This window comes from Anopheles bellator, chromosome 1 (assembly GCF_943735745.2).
Source record: "Anopheles bellator chromosome 1, idAnoBellAS_SP24_06.2, whole genome shotgun sequence".
Taxonomy (NCBI): Eukaryota; Metazoa; Arthropoda; class Insecta; order Diptera; family Culicidae; genus Anopheles; species Anopheles bellator.
In genome coordinates, this window is record NC_071285.1 from 24,001,080 (window position 1) to 24,021,539 (window position 20,460).

The window sequence follows — 20,460 nt, forward strand, 5'->3', positions numbered from 1 at the left end:
AGGGTGTTTTCTTTTCCTTTTCTCTACACTTCTAACATACCTAAACCCTAACACCTGGGATAGGAAATCCCAGTTTTTGAAAAAATGTCCACCGTACCTCCGGGCGCGAACGAATACATCTTTTCCACTCGAAGTAGAAACAATTTAACCGGCTCCTTACCCTTTAAAATTTGGCAACTGGCGAACCGATCATAACACATGCTACGCGCGCTTAACAACTATCTTTAAAATCAATGAAAAACGTCCCTCCTTACCCCCTCTTTAAACCTCACCAAAATCCTTTCCCTCCAATCCCTCTTCAATTCCTCCAGGGTATCAGATATTTAAATGATTAAGTTATTGAATGTTGAAGCTATAATAATGGAGCTCCAACAAAACATCTGTTATGTACTAAAGGTTCAAAAGTTTACCTTATTGACCAACGAGATGTGTAACATTTAAGCAATTTGCTCATGCTCAGAAGTTGGTACATCCCAAAAAGTGCTGGCGTATTCGCACTTCGCAACATAAAGTTGAACTTGCAGCAGACAGTTGACCTGGCGGAAACGATTTGAAAATGAAATAGAATTGAATCGATTTGAGTGAATCAAATAAATCCCGATCAACAGATCGTCCGACAATTCAACAGCGCATGTTGGACGTTTGCTTATTTTCAGTACCTTTTCATTTATGGCGTATGAAACTAAATTAAATTGCACAGTCTTCTCGTTCCTTGCCCACGTTTACCGAGAGTTTGAAAATATCAGTACGCCGCAATCCAAAGAAAGAATTGACTACGAGACAATCTTTTTGTGGTTGACATTTTCTAATGATTACTAGCGGCAAATGATTACTAAAAGTGAGAAATAACTATTTTAAATTTTTTTTGTCATTCGCACCTCAACCTGTTGCCTACTGTGCTATATGAGGCACCCTGTAATGTGAATGTGTCAAAATCTTGCATTTTCAAAACGAAGAAAAAACAAAGAACTAGAAGAAGGAACGTATCTGGGTAGGGTTGAGTCGGACCCTTGCGCTTGCACAGGGTCGAGTCAGGAGGCTACAGCTGCAATAATCACTGCTGCCAGAGTAGATCTTGCTACAGCAAGAGGGAAGAGGGAAGAAAGAAAGGAAAACACAGCATAGAATCGAAATAGAACCATTGTAATATTATTTGTTATTGCGTTCAGCTAGCCTGCGATGTTTACGTTTTTATAGTGTAGCGTATTCCACAATCCAAGTGTAGTGCCTGCGAACAGCTGCGGAATAATGCGCGAATGCGAGCCAAACTGTTACAACATCGCCAGGGCGCTCTAAGATGAAAACTCGCTAGTGGAGGCTCACGCGAAGCACAAGCCGAGTTGGGGGTGGCAAAGCACAAGAAGATTCCCCGCCCAAGTGCGCGAACGGCCCATTGACTTTCTGGCGGTTTGTTCAGTGTGTGCAATTTATTGCGACCCGCGGTTCTTCTTTCGCAGCTATAATTGAACGCCGTACGAGAGGGCGTTTCCGATTGGAGTCGGAGTCGAGCGCAACCGATCGAACGGTCCGTCGATTGTTTCGAAATGATGGTTCCGTTCAGACGCCGAAAAGCGAACAAGCAGTTCCCGGTGAAGGTTTGCACGTTCGATTCGGAATTGGAGTTTCATTTGGAGGTATAATTGAGCCCCAACGTAAACGACCCAAGCCAACGACGCAGGATGGAATGGGCCACTGATTGATTTTGTTACTCTTTCAGCACCGTGCCACAGGTAGGTTCCTTTTCGACCTAATATGCCGAACCATTGGCCTGCGGGAAACGTGGTACTTTGGGCTGCAGTACGAAGATTCGAAGGGCAACCTTTCGTGGCTGAAGATGGACAAAAAGGTGCTGGACCAGAGCGTGAACATGCCCAACGGTAGCTGCATGTTTATCTTCCTGGCCAAATTTTTCCCGGAAAATGTAGCCGAAGAGCTGGTCCAGGAGGTTACGCAGCATCTGTTCTTCCTGCAAATCAAGCAAGCCATCCTTTCGATGGACGTTTACTGTCCACCGGAAGCGTCGGTTTTACTTGCCTCATACGCGGTGCAAGCAAAGGTAGCGGTTTCCGGAACGCCGCCGGAACTCTCGTTGTGTACTCTCACCCCAGTCTCACCCCATTCGGTCATTTACAGTACGGAGATTACGATGAGGCGGTCTGTAAGCCTGGCATGCTGATCAGTGAGAACCTGTTGCCACAAAGAGTGATCGACCAGTACCAAATGACGCCTCAGATGTGGGAGGAACGCATCAAAACGTGGTACGCGGATCATCGCGGCATGTCACGAGATGAAGCGGAGATGGAGTATCTTAAGATAGCACAGGATCTGGACATGTTTGGGGTAAACTACTTCCCAATCACGGTAAGCTGCTGCACCCAGTGTTCGCAACGAGTTTCGTGCGCTATACGCAAGCTTCTCCGGTGCTTTCAGAACAAGAAAAATACAGAAGTGTGGCTCGGTGTGACGGCACTGGGGTTAAACATCTACAACAAGGAAAACAAACTGCTCCCGGTGACGACGTTTCAGTGGAACGAAATTCTTCACATTAGCTTCGACGACAGAAAGTTTGTGGTAAAGACCAACGACAGCAAAAACCCCAAACCAGTGATATTCTACTCGCAGAAGCTTCGCATCAATAAGCTGATTCTCGATCTTTGCGTCGGGAACCACGATCTGTACATGAAGCGCCGCAAACCGGACACGATGGAGATACAGCAGATGAAGGCGCAGGCGAAGGAAGAAAAGCAGAGGCGGCAAGTCGAGCGGAACAAGCTTACACGCGAAAAGCAGTTGCGTGAAACTGCCGAGCGCGAGAAGGCCGCGATGGAGCAGCGTCTGATGCAGTTGCAGGAGGAGATGCGTGCCGCTAATGAGGCTTTGGTATATATTTCATTTTTATACCGCTAAACGGTGTGCGCATCAATAGAGAACCCCCATTAGATGTGATTTCGTTGCCCCTTTTTCGAACATTTTAGCGACGCAGTGAGGAGGCAGCCGAACTGTTGGCCGAAAAGAACCGGCTGGCCGAAGAGGAAGCCATGCTCCTATCGCACAAGGCACAGGAAGTGGAGCAAGAGATTAGCCGCATGCGTATGACCGCACGCAAGACGGAGGAAGAAAAGATGTACCTGGAGCGCAAAACGCAAGAAGCGGAGCTGCTGACGGCGCGCATGATGGAAGAGTCGCGCAAGCGTGCCTTTGAAGCGGACAAGCTCAAGAACGAACTAATTCACGCCCGAGTCGCCGAAAAAGAGGCCAAGGAAAAGCTACTCAATTTCCTCAGCCGGACGTCCACTGAATCGATACTCATAACGCCATCATCCTCGCCGGAGTCACCGATGCACGAGCTGAACTCGTACGATCTGTTAGCCGATGGCGACATGGAGCAGTTGTCGCTGGAAATCGAAAAGGAAAGGTAAGCCGCCTCACAGCGTCACCAAGTTCGGAAACTGTCTAACTGCCCGCTTCGTTGTTTGTAGAGTTGAGTATTTGGCGAAATCGAAACAAGTTCAGAGTCAGTTGAAGGAACTTCGGTCGGAGATTGAGCAGCTCAAGATTGGTGAGAATCAGTGTCCGTTGGATGATATCAATGCCGAGCAGTTGCGGCTAGGTGAGACCAAATATTCCACCCTGAAAAAGGTTAAGTCCGGTTCGACGAAAGCACGAGTAGCATTTTTCGAGGAACTGTAAGTCGTTTGTTTAATCACTGCATTATCACATAGTCGTCTTCATTTTGTGTACCCTGTTTTTGGTTTTGCCTTCTTTGAATGCGTTCTTTCGGAAGAAAGTTGTTTGGCTTTACCGCGGCTGTTCGCTTATAGAGTCTTGTATGTACCGTTTAGTTTCAGTTTTATTATTGTTCTGTGTATTCTGCTGTCCAGGTTTAAGAAATGATAGGACCAGATTTGTTTCCAATCAACCCCCATAGTTCATTCGCTTCGATCTCTCTTTTGAAACAATTGGAGACTATTGGCGATATAGATAAGATAGCAAAAATGATATTACTGTTTTAAATTGTGGCTGGTTACGCGGCAAAGAGACCGTTGTTTTAAGCATAATAATCAATGATTTAACGCTCCTCGGAATTATCCACAGATCATAACAATTCTTCAAGCGGTTGACTACTAAAAACATAAATTGTTGCAGAAAGTTTGTTTATTCAGCATTCCCGTGCATAGGAAAGGTTGAATTTGATATTAATAATTTAATTCAGAGCTTGATTTTATTTATCTTAGCAAAGTATAATTTACATTAGCGTATATCGTAGAGAAAAGTTGATGCATCCTGAATGCGATAAAAATGTGTTTGGAAGCTAATAGTTCTTCATACGCGTGGCTCGAAAGACGTTACTCGTATAAACGTGTCCCCATTTACATGCCATTTGGACATCAGTTTGTGTGCAGTAGAACAGTAATGTATCATACTAGGATTTCAGATTTCATCACAATCAACTGCATTTCACAATCATTTATCAGTATCGTTTCTATTCATTAGTCACTGTCCTGTTGTGTACTAGTAAAAAGGGGTAAAATCCTTGTTCAATCAGTATGTAGTACAATGCATAATAAAGTTTACAAAATGATCTATAAGCTAGTTTCAATTTATGTTCCTTGTGGTTTGTTCACCATTATTTATTGCTCATCATCGTCTTCATTATGCGCAACTGGGTTGGTTCATTGGTTTTAGTTGATGTGTGTGTTTGGTTCTTTGTTGTACTTAATTTGGTGTTGTGGTTTTAGCTCTTTGTAATGGTTCGTTTGTTCTTTCTTCCCTGGACAAAGCAGCGTTTCGTTTACTCGATTTTGCTTTTAAAATCGTTGCTAGTGGTGTTTCTTTTATTCTTTGTATTTAGTTGGTTTATATTTCCATCACTTGTTCTATCATTGTGCATTTACGCCTTTCTCGTACGTTTTAGCCTCAGGAGTATGTGTTGGTGTTCCTAGCGCTGGTATTATTTGTAGCTTTGCAAGTTCATCACCATCCTGCTATTATTAGCAGTGACCGGATACAGTGTTTGTTTAAACGCGGCTATAATTAAAACCTGTTGAATGTATTCTATAAATTACAGGGAACCGGAGGAGTCGATAGTGTGAAAAACACGGAGTATTTATTTACGATTTCCGTTGAAAGTCTCAGGAATGCCAACTACCGTAATTAATGCTCGCAACAAGAAAGCACCCGCAAAACTATGATGCGATGAAAACGAATAGGTTACGAATGAAATCATCTCAATATGCCTTATCCCCTTCGACTGTTTTGAACTGCCAACCTGCGCACGGGGACCAAACCTACAGGGACTGATTTTACGCTTGATAAAACAGAAAAAATGACATTTCATTTGATGACAATAAAAAAAATGATGTTTTAGGTTGATCCTGTTGGTAATTTTATATTGGTTTTTTTATTGTTTGGACGTTTTGGTAGCAACCATATAATCCTGTCGGAGTTAGATACAGCGTCGCGAAGTCTAGTAATCTTTGCCTAAAGGATTATAGATTGAGGCAAAACGTATACACTCGAGGAATGGGCAATACTTTTTTTTGGAAACTGTATGCTACAGTTGTAGGTAAAATGATTTCAACTATCTTGCGTTTTTCCATTTCGGCAAATAATCTTGGTCGAGCTTTTCTTTGCTCTCCAATACACGCACAGTTTGTACAGGTGTACTTCTTTTAAAACATATTGCCAACTGCCGATTCAAAACAATTGCAATACAAACGTGAACTTTTCGGCAGTGTTGCCTGCTTTCGGTCGACAAAGCGCGCTAATTGACGTTTATCCCCCCCGCCATTGTTGTGTCTGGGAATTTGCTTTGCCTTATTTGTTTTCTACCTGGAAGGAACAAATCCAACAATTCAGTATTACAATTTTTTGTAGGTCCATTAGTTATTCCTTCTAATAATTCACTCCATTGCTCTTAGTCAACATTATTTCTTAGGGAAAAACCTTAGCGAACGATAGCAAATTAGGTTGCATTTCCTCATTGTTTTTGCATCGGAAAGCTTTACGCTTACAACTTTCTCTCCTGTAGTACGTGGAGAGAATGTCTGCGAAAACTTATTTCTCGTTCAATGATCAATTCACATCCATCTTTTGAATATCCCGAAATCATGGAAAAAGTAATAATAATTGTTTCCGGTTATTTCTTTAATGGACGAACACGCCGGAAAAAACGCGTTTTAGATATAGATGCACATCACTGTTTCGGCTAGCATCAGCTGCATTCGATTCGCCATCTTGGTTTACCGGGCAAAAATCGATGCGATGACGTGCACACAGGGGCGTAAGAGAACGTCGCGGCAGAAGTTATTATTCGACGCCCTATTGACCAAAACTCCACAATTACAGTTGCCACGCCAAGCACGGAATTTTATTCCAAGCTCCGCAGATGCATATTTTGGAAAAACCGCATCTCTGCAACTCTTTTCGTGAAGTAGCGACTTTGTAATGTAAATGCAGATGTATAGTCGTGAAAAATGAAGCGATGTAGAAGCGAATCTTTCAGAAATACAATCGTTGGCCCTGAAAAGGGCCGTTTTGTTAAATTGATGATGATGCTGTTGATGACGGGCCTAGCAGTTTAGCCTCCGAAACCGTAGAGAGTACGGCCCTGACGCTTCAGAGCGTACACCACATCCATGGCGGTCACGGTCTTGCGCTTGGCGTGCTCGGTGTAGGTGACGGCATCACGGATCACGTTCTCCAGGAAAACCTTCAGCACGCCTCGGGTTTCCTCGTAGATCAGACCGGAAATACGCTTCACGCCTCCACGGCGGGCCAGGCGACGGATGGCCGGCTTCGTGATGCCCTGGATGTTATCGCGCAGCACCTTTCGGTGACGCTTGGCTCCTCCTTTGCCCAATCCTTTTCCTCCCTTACCGCGTCCTGTCATCTTGATGCGATGAGATTTCACTAACGACTATCACGAGTTCGAACGATTTTCTGGGCACTGACCAGGAAATCCGCGATCTCACCCTGTTTATATAGACGGCTATGCTATAAAAATGAACCATAAAATAGCTGTGTTGCCAGAAAAGCGCGCCAAAATCCGTAAAGACGCTTTTCACAAGGGAAAATTTGTTTCGATTCTACCGACTAGTTTTGCTCATTTTAGCACTTATGCATTTTAGCACTTAGCAATGAATCAGTTCAATGCACAGAATGAAAAAACATTTTGCATTATAACCGAATGGTTTCTGTTCCAAGCTGTGTTTCAAGCGTTCGTCCGCGCTTCTATTCCTTTTCCGCTTACATTGGCATTGGCAACTGCATAGAGTGAAAGAAACAGTATGTTTGCCGTGCTCGTGGCAACCTAGAAATATGGTGGTATTAAAAACAGTCAACATTTTCATAACCGCGAGAACATTGTTTATGTATTTTGTAAACATTTCCCACTCGGTTAATGGTCCAACCATTTGCTTCAGAGAACCGCGTTATGGCACGGACTCTACTGTAAAAACCACACCAATCCAACCATGAATCGCCCGGAACCTCACATACACACACTGCTGAACTGTTTTTGCATTTTCGCCGATAAACCGAAGTCTTGCCCACGGCACTACTATTCTGCCGATCGTACAAACCGCGAAAGAACACTTTATCAGGAAGCTCATTCAGTTGCGACTCAAAAGTACGTGAAACAGTGTAATCGATTGAACCGAGGCTTACGTTTCCGGCGAATTCTACGTTCTCTGCAATATGCCGCTGAAAGCCGTGTGCGTTTTGAATGGCGAAGTAAAGGGAACGATTTTCTTCGAGCAGAGTGTAAGTATTTCGTTTGCACGCCTTTTTGCACGTAAATAAGCCGCAAAATGGCTGGCAAGATAGTGTAGGTTCTCCCCACTGCTATTAGTACGTCTTCCGGATCGATGAGAATTTATGTAATCTCTTGTTTTCTGTGGCTTCTGCGATTTGGTGCTCCTCTTAAGGGTGTACTTTCGGGAAGCAAACCCGGTTTTAAGTGGGGTTATTCTGAGCAACCCTTGACTCCGTCCTTTGAAGTTTGCCTCGTCATGCTAACTTGTCATTATTTCGCAACAACTCATTTCTTCTCTCTCTAACGCATAAGATAGGTGTTGTGAACAAACTCGGCGCTCAGGTCGAATAGTTTACTCGTTTTTTTGCACCCAAACACGTCCTCCGATAAATGCAGTTGTAAATAATTCAACTATTAGCGCACCGTCGCTCCGTTTCGTCCGTTTCGCTTTCGTTAACATTAATCCATCTCATTACGCACATTTTAGGGAGAATCGGACCCCGTCAAGGTTACTGGGTCCGTTACCGGCCTGAAGCCAGGCGATCACGGGTTCCATATTCACGAGTTCGGAGATAATACCAACGGATGCATGTCCACTGGGGCTCATTTCAATCCGCACGGCAAAACGCACGGCGCACCGGACGCAACGGAGCGTCATGCCGGCGATATGGGCAACGTTGTGGCGGACGCTTCCGGTGAAGCTAAAGTGGAGTTGACCGTGCAGCAGATTGCGCTCAGCGGACCTATGAACGTGGTCGGCCGTTCGCTCGTCGTTCATGCTGATCCCGACGATCTTGGACTAGGTGGACATGAGCTGAGCAAAACCACCGGCAATGCTGGGGCTCGGCTGGCGTGCGGCGTGATTGGATTGTGCAAAATTTAAATTCATTCAACCGGCGAGGGTCTCATCTGTCTGAAGTTGGCTGTTGAAGAAAAGACAACATTTATCTTAGATCACATCACACTCCGGAAGCTGCACACTAGGTGTGTCTTCACAAATATATATATGTGCGTGTGTGTGCCTGTGTGCATGATTTTAAAATCATCAGTTCCGTGGGAAAGGAGAATTTTCTAACCTGTACGTGAATGGATATAAAATTACAATAAAATCTGTCATCCTTACGCTGTTCTACAAGAACTGGAAACAATTTAAAACAACTCCCATGGGAGATGGTGTGTCGCTTTTATTGCATTTCGTTTCGCAGGGTACATCCGTGGCCGTAACCGGTGCGCTCGAGGGACTAAAGCCCGGAAAGCACGGTTTGCACGTACACGAGTTTGGGGACTTTTCGCGTGGATGTCTGTCCACCGGGCCGCACTACAACCCGGACGGCAACGACCACGGGGCGCCAGAGGACGAAAACCGTCACGTCGGAGATTTGGGTAACGTAGTGGCGTATGGCAGGGGACTGGCGAAGGTGCAGCTGGCGGATCCAAAGATAACGCTCACCGGCGAGCGCAGCATCATCGGTAGGACTCTGTCGGTGTCGGAGTATGAAGATGATCTGGGGCGGGGCGGACACGATTACAGCAAAACGACGGGCAACTCGGGCAACTGCATCGCTTGCGCCATCATTGGCGTTGCGCGGGAAGAATACTTCGCCGAGCGATTGCATCTGACCTCTGGCTAACGAAAGACTGCCGATAAGGACGCGAGAATAAAACAAACCCATGGGTCGACTTTCAAAGTTGAGGTGTGGAATGTAATTTCCTAAAATTGATTAGATTTATTCACTGTTCGATAGCGCCTATCATTCATTCTAACAAGCGTATAAGCAGTTCCATTCCGCCGTTAGTCACGAATTCGCACGTTTTTATCTCTATGACAGGTTTTTCTAGTGTAGGTGTAGGCGGTAGCTCATCGGCTACAGTGGCGTTTGCAGCAAGATCTTCCGACGGTGCCGTACTGGAACAGGGTACGATGGGCGGCAAGGATTGACTTTGTAGCGAACCTACCGATTCATTCGAAATCACCGGAACCGCTTGCAGTTCATTCGAAACCACCGGTGCCTGCGCTACCGATTGGGGTGGCACGCTATCATCCCGTGGCCGATCCCGTAAGCTCCGTTGTATGAAGCTGAGCATCCGCTGTGCCTTGTCCGAACAGACGCTGCTGGGCCTGGGCGGTGATGGCCTCGAAAGCGTGTTGAGTTGGTTTAAAAATTCGACCGGTGTGATAGCTTTCGTTTGGACCAGTGTGTTTGCGCTGCTGGCCATTACCATGGTCGGATTGTACGGCTTTACGGGGCAGTTGCTTTTCGCAGGCGGATTCATCTTTCTTCGCTTGCGTGGAGAAACTTTCTTTATTCGCAGCTTGGTCGGTGTGATGGATTCTACAACGTGTACCGTCCGTTTACGCGATTGCTCCGTTTCCGTTGGCACCCTAAAGATAACATCTTGAAGGCTTTTATTTGTTTGCTGGACCGCTTTTAAACATTTTTCCAGCCTTCGGCCGGATGGCGGTTGATTTGACTCCGTTGTGCTCTTTGGTTCTTCGGAGGGCTGCCAGTTCTTCACATCATTGGGCATCAATACTGTTTCGTTAGATGGTGGTGCGGTAGAGGCGGACTTTGATGGCCATAAGTCCTGCAGGATGTCGTCGATTAGACCGACATCGAATGTGGTCGCCAACTCCTGGCTTTTGGGCTCCGTTGGCAAAGATTTGGAAGCGTTTGCGAAAGAATGCTGGCCAAGTGGTTCGGTTGATGGGAAATCGACATTGAAATCGACCGGAGCGAAATCATCGAGGGATTGCTCTGGACCGCAGCCATAAGAATCGGAGACGCTGCATGGAGTAAAGTCCGAGCACAGCAGATCAAGGTTCAGGCGATTTTGGTCCAGCAACTGTTCGTACTGATACACGGTGTTGTCGTCATAGTTTTTGAACCTGAAATTCCTGAACGGGTACATACAGTTCGGAGCCTCACATTTGTAAATAGCTTCGTTGAGGCTGATGTACATGTAGCGAACCATGCTTTGTTGATTACCCCGCGAACAGCGTGGGCATGGGACCGTTTCCTCCTGAGAAGCGCAGAGTGTATTATTAGGCATGGCATTACAATGCAACATGTCGTATCTGATATTTACCTTGGACGGGTCCTCGTTTAAGTATACCTTCTTAACCTTAACCTTCGCTCGATTACACTGGCCACTACTGATTTCTTGAATTAATGCTTCCATAGGATTTCCGGCGTCTCGGGTCATGTTGTATTCCAAATCATCCGGAGTTGTACATAGTTTTTTCCGTTCCAAGGCGGGAGCTGTCATTTGAAGTAGCGCAGCTCATGGTATAGACTGACACGAACTATTTCAAGGGAACAACGAAGATGAAACATTTCATTAGCCGTTGCTGGAAACTTAAGCTCAAACTTAACTTAAACTCATTACCTTTCCTTAAAAACAATAGAATGCAGATTACGGTCAAGCTTTTGTAAAACGTATTCATCATTAAAGACTATCCCTTGAAAGTAAATTTTAAACCCCAAGCTTCTGAACACAAGGAATCCACCACTTTTTACGTTTTAACTAAAGCATTTATTTATACAGTACATTTTTGCCAGCTTTTGGGCAATTCCAATTAAAAATATGGTATTTACATATACGCGTTCGTAAGAAATACTATCGGAGAAGCAAAGTACGTTTGTACAAAATACTCCTAGCGAAACGATGTAATCAAGCTTATATTATATAACCGAGTATCGAAACATCAGAATGCGAATAAAAAAGAAGAGACAATAAAAGTCCGTTCTCAATCTCAATATTTGATTGATCGTCAGCATTGTTTGTATACAGATTTGATAAAATACATTTGATAAGGGTTGCCACAGCTTTATACTGAAGAAAAGCGTTGTATAATTCGGTAGTCGATTTGCTGCCGATCGATCAAACTGATATCAAGAGACCGGTGGGGAAATGACTGTTAATTAAATCATCATGTGATAAAATCGTAGAAAAATTGTTAGAATCGGAAATAAATATCAGAGAAATAAATAGTTAATCTCTATCAGGGCACTTCCGCTGGAATGGTGGGCTTCTGTTGCACAGTGCGTTATCGAGCCTTGCACTTAAAGTGATGCTTTTTGCGCGGAATTCCCGTGGGGCCGTCCGTCAGCTCGCATATGTGCAACCCGATCCGTTTCAGTGGATGGCATTTGGTCTTCGGGTTACCCCATCGTCCGTTGAACTTCATCCACTTTGGGCGAAGCGAACTGCGTCCTGGCGGAACGACACAAACAAGTAGAGCAAGTCACAGAGTACCCCACGAGCCGTGAGCAAGAGCTTCCCTTACCTTTGGCATCATTCTCGTGGATCAGCTCAACGTTTCTCCAGGTGGACCAAGGCAACCCGAACCTGTGTGAAGGGAAGTGGCAAAAGTGAAGGTGAGGAATTTTTCGCTGTCTATAATGTTATGGCTGAAAAAGGGGTTTTTCTTTCTATTGTGATAGTTATACGAACCCATTGATGTCGTACAGACGCGGCACCCGGACAAACTTGTGCTTCCCCGGTGCCGTCCACAGACCGTGCGATCCTTCGGCGGCGAACAGCACCGGATGGTTCCCGGACGTGACGACTGTTTTCGGGAAGGTTGGCTGCTGCAGTATCCCTTTCCTCGTTTCCTGACTGTGGTACTCGAACGTTCCCGTGAGCCGTTCGTACGAGTAGAATGCTCCTGCATCGTGGGCCGATACATACATTTCCTGCCGCCCGAGTGAGACATAACAAAACAGTGTGTTAATCAGGGGAAAATCCGGAAGCTCCACTGCCGGAAAATATTAGTGGACGCGTGTAAGCGCATCAGTGTCTTTACGTCAGGTTCGCGCCGGCCACGGAACGAGAGGCTCATGTGCTCCCAGTCTCCAACATGGCTGCCGAACTCCTTCTTCGTGCCCAGGCACATGCCAAAGATCAGCGGTATAGGCCACGGTCCGAATGGTCCCAAATCGATGGTGCATATCACTTTACCCTGGAGAGGAGAAATGTAATCATGCTTTGGAAGTCGAGACGGCGAGCAACGCTGTGCGTGCTATTGTTACCTGACTGTAGGGATAGAACATCCAGTAGGTGACATGGAAATGGGGGTATTCCGACGCACTGTCCTCCGGGTAGCGTCCCTGGTCATGCCGACGCTCGGTTATGGTTTCCCATTCCTCGTTTTCCTCACTCGGCGAGGCGCTTTCGGTCGACTCCTCGGCCGCATACTTAAAGCTGTTGTCCACCGCGGTGCCAATGGAATCAGACACTACTTTTCGCCCCGTTTCATCCGCCTCATTAGGATCGGTCGGGACCTGTGCCTGGATGTCGTTGTCGTTGAGTTGGTCCGCCTCGTAGGGCCTCTCGTCCGGAAGTTCTCTTCGTTTGCGTATCAAGCGAATGCTTTTCTCCACCTTGTTCATCCCCTGCCGGAGGTTGGGCTGAAGCTCGAAAATGTTCTTCGGCGTCGGTGCGTACGGGTTGCGCTTGAACGGCGGTCGATCCTTCGCAGCATATGTCACCTCTGTAAGCGATAAATGTAATAAAAAAATATTACTTATTGTAAACATGTTTAGAAAAAAAACCACGCTTCTTACCATTCTCTTGATTATTTATACTATGAAACACAGGGGTCGACTGATACGCGATCGTCGTCGTTGGCAGCAGTGGGAATGGCAAACTGTCTGGTATGTGCAACGCCGGGCCGGGCAGCGACTGTTTGCACATACTGATCACCGCGTAAATTGGCACATCATCTTTCAGTGGGTTCTGTCCGTGAATGAACGACTCCTTGTCGGCGATCAACTCCTCAACTCCTCCATTGGTCACCAGGTACCAGCTCTTCGACTCGTTGCCGATGGGCAGATCAAACAGCAGGTCCAGCGACGTCGACGGGTCCTTGAAGTTGCGCTTGTTGCGAAAGCGTCCTTGTCGCTCCTGCGCCATCGGGTCGTAGTACGACAGCTCGTTCGTCAACCCATTGTCGTAGCCACTCAGCTCCTCGAGCTCGGTAATCTCGCTGCCCGGGTACACGGTCACTACTTTGGCTTCTTCTGCGTGCACATGCTCGAGAAACTTGGACACATCGCCGGGCATGTACTTTTCATTTGGCGCCAGCCAGACGAGAGGAGCCCATTGTTTCACCAACGCGTCCACTGTAACGAGAGAACCCGTTTCGCAGAAGTTAACTAAGACGTCTGGGTGGACGTAACAGATTTTGTACGGAAATGTCCGTTTTCTTCGGTTTAATTTAGATCGTAAAATTAACGCCTCACCCAGAAAAAAAAACCCTTCATGAAGGGCTATGACGGACGGGCTGCCCCCGAAAAGAACCACCATTTTGCATACAGTTAAAGCCCGCAATAAAAAAATCGCTCGGAAATGGGGGAAAAAAACGGGTGTCAATACATTAGCGCATCGCGCACGCATCGCATCATCAAGATCCGGACCGGTATTCCGGTAACGAGCATAACCGCAAAGTGAGGAAGCAGATAAGTGCCTTTCGCGGACAATTAACAAATTTTAAGTAATAAACAAATTTCACGCGAACTTTAACGAAGCTCGCCGCCTGTTCGGGCATCGAAGTCGTTTGTTTCGGGCGGCGGACCGAGTTGATTCCATTCTGCCGATTCGAGGTTGGAGATGGACGCTTTGGGGGGGAACTTTCTTCACCAGCAAGGTGAGCAACGCACGCGGCCGCGGGGAGTTTATTGACCATCGGAGGTGAGTGAATAGATTTTTCCGCTCACTAGAGCTAGAATGAGGTTCGCTGAGGGGATTACTAGAAGGAGGTGAGTAAGGTGAACTACTAAATAGATCACCGTACCGCAGATATGGATTAGGGTTTTGGAGGGTTTTCTCTCTCTTTCTCTCCGATTTTAAGAAAGGGGCTTACGTTTGCCGTAGTACAACCATCGGCACGTAACCAGCGCTGGGTTGGTTGAGGTCGGTCGTTTGGGTCGCCTGATCGCCTGCGCAAGCAAGCGCGGGCGCGTTTCTCAAACTTTCACTTATTTCCGCAGGCGCAGGCGGGCGCTGGTGGTGCTGGTTCCGCGGAACCAGACAGGCGGTAGTAATGCGCTCGGGCGCCCCGCAGGTCCAAAGTCAAGTTCATATCAAGGCCCGCGCCGAAGGGGGTGAAAGAGGGAACAAACTCCCCCAGTCCCTAGCGGTCACACACGTCAACGCGCCCTAGTCAGGGCGGCGAGTATACCGAGGCGGGCAAAACAGTGACTAGATGAAGCGATGGTGTCCGCCCGAACTGCGCCGAAACACTAGTGAAAGGTGAACTAAGCCCCGCGGTGCTAGACACTAAACCTGGACGAAATGTCGTGGAAACATTTGGACGCAGGCCTCGGCACGGCTCGGCCCCGGGACCTACCTATTTCTCGATCCAACAGGTGCGTCAGGTCTTCGCTTTCTAATGTGTGACATTTCAGTACCGATAGGAGCGCCAAAAAGAGGAAGCAAACGCTGTGGAACGGTTTCAGCAGCAAGTTCATGATCCCGGCGCGAGAGGAACGCGAGACACGCTGGGCCTGCCCAGTACCGGAAGTGCGGTTTCCGTTTGCCAACGTTGCTGGACATAGGTTTTGGCACAATTTTATTCCGGTTTCTGCACAATCACACGCACGCTGTGGGCGAACCACACCAGCCGGACACCGGACCGGAGGTTTATGGGCACATTCAGTCGGATTTATGGTGTCGAAAGGTACGACGGACGGACCACCGCTGCTGGGTGATAACGGCCTGTTTTTCTCCGAGTACTTCGCCCCGGATGGATTTCTATTTCACTGCACACTGCGCGTGTATCCTATAAAACAGAAATCGGGAACAGTAAAGAAACACTATCGACGCAGGGTGAAACTGCTGCGCTTGAGCCGTGACTCAATTGGGGGTTTGCCAGTCAGTTGCACTACACTTTCAATGGGCCACCATCGGGGCAGCTACGTTTCGGAGCCGTTGAAACCACGGAACACTGCACTTTCGGGAGAACGACGCTTGCCGACTGCCGAGAACCTGTCGCAAACCTGGTTTGGGCGCCGTGTGGAATTAGGTTGTTAGGTACCGTTTCTTTCCTTCTTTTGCGCCTTTTTCCGTTTTCTAGTGACTAGCACACGAAACATTGCAACTCCCCAGAAGGCAGCATTCGAAAGCTGGGCAAACAATTAGCGGGCGGTTAGCGATAGCTGTAGTGCTCTGGTATCCTCAATCCGCGTTACGCTAACCGGTGACGCTGGGCGAGTGCGCGAATCACCAGCGCGGGACACGATCGGACCACAACAACGGACAACGGCGCCACCACCGCGATTGGCGCGGCGAAAGCTGAACGGAACCGACCCGAACGAACCGAACCGCTTCAAAGTCTCAGGACCAACTGGCCGGACCGAGTCGCTGCGCCGAAAGCAACCGCGCCGCCGATCGCTCGCCAAATACCCCCTGTGCAACCCCGTCTGCGGATGGGGCAAAACAAACACTAAATGTACAGGGTGCCTCCTGTTCCGGGGCGAACGGAAATATCTCGAATCTCTGGCTGAAATTTTGAGCAACATCAATATTTGCACAAAACACAGAAGAGCATAACATTGGAATCAACGTTCCTATTTTGAATATTTTACTGTTACTTTAAATTTAAATGGTTTAGTTTGGAAAAGGTGTCCTTTGTTGTCTTGTCAGTTGTGATGAGTTGTGCTATAGTATAGGATCATAAAAAAAAAATAATAAAAATAAAAAGTTAATAAAGAAATAAATAAATAAATAAATAACTTGAAAGGAAAGATGTTCATTTTCGATTATTTTTCAAAATCATATCTTACGTTTTCGAACATTTTTGGCAAGGTACATTTGTGTACACTGAATCGTGGTGAAGGCTGAAAATATCAAACCAACAAATGCAGTGATCAGCTCGAAGTGGTCCACTATAAGATCATTCGAATCTGTTGCAATCAATGACGGTGACTGTCACCATCAACCCCGATTCAACCGATCATTGGAGCTCGACCGTTTGCCACAACGCGATTGAAAGAGTTCTTTCGAGCATCTTGGGATGCTGGGACGCGGATCTTGGGCACTTTTCCTAGTATTGTCGGGAAAATGGAACAATGGTCTAGTTAATGTGACAGACAGTACTTTAAAGTACATTTTTTTTCTCATCTTTCGTGTCATCACCAAAGTGAGAAACACAATACAAAAATGCCGGATTCGGTGTCGTCAGACATTGCTTTGCTTAAAATATGGATCAATCTCTCTACCATCCCTGAGCCACCCTGTGCGCCGGCGGAGACCCATTCTTTCTGACCAATTTCCTTTCTTTCACCGACGATCGTGGCTCGCTGATCGACGGCCCGACGCTGCCGATGCCAACGGCCCGAACGGGTGGTGCTGGTGGTCTGGTCTGGTAGTCTGGCCCACCGAACCCTGCGGGGTGGGGTGGTGGGCCCCCGAAGCCTGGGTGCACTGGTACACTGCGAAATGTCCAAAAAGGGTGTACCTGTGAAGTGGTGCCCCGATCGGTGTTTAGCAAGAGGAAAAGCGTGGCCGATGCCTGCCCCCGGGAGGAGGCCAACAAAAACAGTGTGGCAATGCGGAGGTGAAGGAACGGCCGCTGCGCACCCTCCTGCTGGTGGTCAGCGCAGTTCGATGGCGCACACGCGTTCATCAACATCAGACGGCGTCTCGAGAGTTTCCACTTTCGCACCCCGTTTCGGAGCCCCCGGGAGCGCCGCACCTGATCGGGCCGCCTCGATCTTGAGCTACTTTGGCGCGGCGTGGTACAGCCGACAGCGGAGGCCTATTGCTTCGTGCAATCGGCCCCGCTCACCCCTTTCCAGTGGGCCACCGGGCAGTAGCCGCAGTAGTAGTAGTTGAAACAATGGGCGCGAATTGGCGCAACCGCAAGTGGCGCTGCCGCGAAGGAACGCCGCGCGGGTAGCCTTCGGACCATCACCTCCGCGCAGTCCTCAGGATCCTCGGTCGGAGTGGTGCGAATTTAAACGCACCCTCATCTGCCTGGCCTGGTCGGCGTGTGTTGATTGGCCACCGCCATCGGGTGGCGCTTAACCTCGATTATGCAAACTCCCTCCGAGGTTCGATCGCCGCGAGGGAGAAATTATCGGCCGGCCACTGTACCGAGTCACTACACCGCAACTACAACTACTACCATCCGGGTGTTCAATAAGTTTTGCGGTTCAACAACAGGGGGCGTTGTTAGTAGCCTAATTTTTTTGCTATGTTGGTACACTCTTCACATGAACGTATGTGAAGTTTCTTTTTCATGTGAACGTGATGGAAATTTTTTGGAAGGTTTAAAAGAGAAGGAAATTTATGAAAGTATACAAGAATTTATGCATTTCAATGTGGTCATACAAGCCTTGAAGACGATCCACGTCAAGGACGTCCAAAACAGTAGCAGCACCTGAAGTCGTAGAAAAACTACTTGATATCGTATTGGAAAATCGTCCAGCCCGAGTCCAACCGACTGAAAAAGGTTTAATAGAATTTATTTCAAACCATAAAATTGCGCTTTTCCTATCGAAGCACAAAACTTATTGAACAGCCTGGGTCTACTGCTACGACTAGCGGTGCCCGCGATCGGAGCCTTCGCACGATGGTGGGGAATTTCGTAACAAAAAAAAGCAACGCAGATGGGTCTATTATTACACCGGAACGGCCTGATGGCCAGCGGGCTACGATTCATTGATGAATCGATCAACGGGTAGCCTACCTACCTGCTGCTGCTGCTCATCACGAATGCACGGCCGGATCGCGATCAAGACCCCGTGAGAGATACCGGTTTAGTTGACCCAATTTTGGGGAATGGAATAATTTCTAACCGTCAGAGGCGCCCTTCAGAGGCGAATGGAGAACCGTTTTCGGGCCGTTCTGAAGCGGTCTGTTGCATGAAATTATGGAAATTATGTTGTAGAGGGTCAACAGCCGTTCGTTTTTGGGCGCGGGATTTCTGGCCCACCAAAGAATGTGTGGAGGCTCTCAATTTGTAGTTACCAATCGTCCTGAAGTGGCTCGTCCGTCGATCATCCGTCTGCGCATGATCGGTTTCCAAGCGAGAGCCGTCAGTTCGAATCCTGACAGTGCGCATCATCTTGAGTGGTGTTTTTTTTTTAAGTTTTTCCAAACTTTAAGTTGGATCTTAATATAGTTCTGATCGTTCTAAAAATAATCAAAATATTTATACGTTGACTAATTGTGAATAGTTTGGAGCACCCTGTCATTTCATTCGCCCTTCGCGCTACCCTAGTGCGATAAAGTCGACAGCCCCGTAAAGAATGCTCTCCCCACAGCGGCCCACCTTGACCTATACCACTGCTCTTTCTCCGATGCTGCGGCCCAATTAACGGTCCGCACCGTTTAAGCCGTCGTGAAGGCCATCAGTTATGCTCTTTCTCCGTCCCGTATGCCGCCACGTGGCTGCTCTTGGTACCGCTGATAAAACGCCGGCCCAAAACGGTTTCCAAACCAGTTCCTCTGTGGCCGATAGACGTTTTATTGGCCGTCGATATCGGGTGCGGGTGCCATACCCTTGATGCTGGACCATCGCAACCGGAGACCACCGAGACTGTGGGGACGTGTAAAATGCTAATGGCAATAAGGGTAATTGAGCAATCAAGTGAAGCTATGCTTCGTGGCCGTCGTGACCGTTTTCTTAGGCCCCGGAGATCCTAACGAACGGATTGATGTTTATAATAATTTGCGCCAGTGCGCAATCGTTTAATTGAGCCGTTTCTAGCCATTTGATGTTTCATAATGCTGTTTTCATTTAAAGTATTTCACACTCCACTGCACCGGCAAGCTGTGCTGGCCGTGGTTTCTTCACATTGAACGGTATCTGCTGATCGCACCCGAGTCGAAACCCCTGTCTGTTGCCCATTAATTTATGAAGACAGTCCGGGCACTAGGCTTGGATAGGCTGCTAACGAAGAAATCTGACTAATCGAGCCTTAAGATTCGCGCGGTAATTTGACCGTTCGCTGCCGGGTACTTTAACTTCCCGCATCATCCGGTGGCAGCGTCCCGTTGTCTCGGTAATTGCGGACGTCGTTTGCACCGCGTCGACGGGTAATCGAAATACCTTCCTGCAGATTTGCGAAGACTGCTCTCGGAGGGACACAGCCACAGCACAAAAAGAAGAAAAGCAACCCCACCGATCATGTTCCCAGCTCGGAGAGAAAGTATGTTTGCACGTTTTACTTGCGCGCTGAACGCGCACGTGCATGCTGCGGCTCGGCGGAGCGTCTAAACCGGATCCAGTGGAATGCACCGGCTTTTGGTTTGGAAGGCCTCCGAGCAGACAGGGTCAACAGCTGGAGAAGTATTTTGAAGCGTGGCCGGTAGTTGAAAAAAGCTCTCAAAGGCGACCCTTAAACCGCATCAATCAAAATGTTCGTCCGTAAACAAGGACTTTTGTTCCTCAATACGGGAAGCCGATACTAGAGGCCCTTACAAGCACTGCTCAGAACAAATGGGAAACAGCGGTTACCGGGCGCCAAACTGGTTGAATATCTGGAGTGGAACTGATCGAACCGTACTTTCGAAAGTTTGATGTTTTCTGCAAACTGCGAAATTGAAAACGAAATGTCTAACTACTTGTCGTTTGCAATGCCACGCGGTTTCGACCGTATCCTCGTCGGCGGAGAGATCGACTTTCGATCAAGCCGGCAGCATTTTCTATCGTGACAGCTACACCGTGTTTATGCTGCGCTCAACACGCTCACAGA

General features: G+C 47.6%; 6 protein-coding genes across 9 annotated transcripts; 3 read left to right on the plus strand and 3 right to left on the minus strand.

The window, feature by feature from the left end:
• The first annotated feature begins 1,101 nt into the window (after positions 1-1,101).
• Positions 1,102-5,338, plus strand: LOC131206129 (moesin/ezrin/radixin homolog 2). 4 transcript variants are annotated; one of them, XM_058198546.1, is made up of 7 exons: positions 1,102-1,634; positions 1,718-2,056; positions 2,134-2,361; positions 2,431-2,880; positions 2,976-3,415; positions 3,480-3,686; positions 5,069-5,338. In XM_058198546.1, the coding sequence occupies exons 1-7, from the start codon at positions 1,545-1,547 to the stop codon at positions 5,091-5,093; spliced, it is 1,779 nt and encodes a 592-aa protein (XP_058054529.1). In that variant the 5' UTR covers positions 1,102-1,544; the 3' UTR covers positions 5,094-5,338. The 4 variants fall into 4 exon arrangements, with proteins under 4 accessions (XP_058054529.1, XP_058054532.1, XP_058054531.1 ...); XM_058198549.1 differs by having other exon boundaries at positions 3,480-3,610; XM_058198548.1 differs by having other exon boundaries at positions 1,102-1,595.
• Positions 5,339-6,580: 1,242 nt separating this feature from the next.
• On the minus strand, positions 6,581-6,892 carry LOC131216603 (histone H4). The gene has a single exon (XM_058211136.1). It carries the CDS (start codon positions 6,890-6,892, stop codon positions 6,581-6,583), a length of 312 nt encoding a protein of 103 aa, XP_058067119.1.
• Positions 6,893-7,539: 647 nt separating this feature from the next.
• Positions 7,540-8,905, plus strand: LOC131216681 (superoxide dismutase [Cu-Zn]-like). The gene is made up of 2 exons (XM_058211236.1): positions 7,540-7,764; positions 8,244-8,905. The coding sequence occupies exons 1-2, from the start codon at positions 7,699-7,701 to the stop codon at positions 8,637-8,639; spliced, it is 462 nt and encodes a 153-aa protein (XP_058067219.1). The 5' UTR covers positions 7,540-7,698; the 3' UTR covers positions 8,640-8,905.
• Positions 8,906-8,919: 14 nt separating this feature from the next.
• Positions 8,920-9,429, plus strand: LOC131215268 (uncharacterized). Its single transcript, XM_058209656.1, has one exon. The coding sequence runs from the start codon at positions 8,920-8,922 to the stop codon at positions 9,385-9,387; it is 468 nt and encodes a 155-aa protein (XP_058065639.1). The 3' UTR covers positions 9,388-9,429.
• A 29-nt stretch (positions 9,430-9,458) lies between these two features.
• LOC131216682 (uncharacterized) lies at positions 9,459-10,966 on the minus strand. Its single transcript, XM_058211237.1, has 2 exons — positions 10,844-10,966; positions 9,459-10,777 (listed from the first exon to the last, which is right to left on the minus strand). Exons 1-2 carry the CDS (start codon positions 10,958-10,960, stop codon positions 9,512-9,514), a joined length of 1,383 nt encoding a protein of 460 aa, XP_058067220.1. The 5' UTR covers positions 10,961-10,966; the 3' UTR covers positions 9,459-9,511.
• An 838-nt stretch (positions 10,967-11,804) lies between these two features.
• Positions 11,805-15,228, minus strand: LOC131216260 (uncharacterized). Its single transcript, XM_058210704.1, has 7 exons — positions 15,108-15,228; positions 13,324-13,881; positions 12,790-13,250; positions 12,564-12,719; positions 12,212-12,453; positions 12,045-12,106; positions 11,805-11,971 (listed from the first exon to the last, which is right to left on the minus strand). The coding sequence occupies exons 1-7, from the start codon at positions 15,226-15,228 to the stop codon at positions 11,805-11,807; spliced, it is 1,767 nt and encodes a 588-aa protein (XP_058066687.1).
• Positions 15,229-20,460: the final 5,232 nt, after the last annotated feature.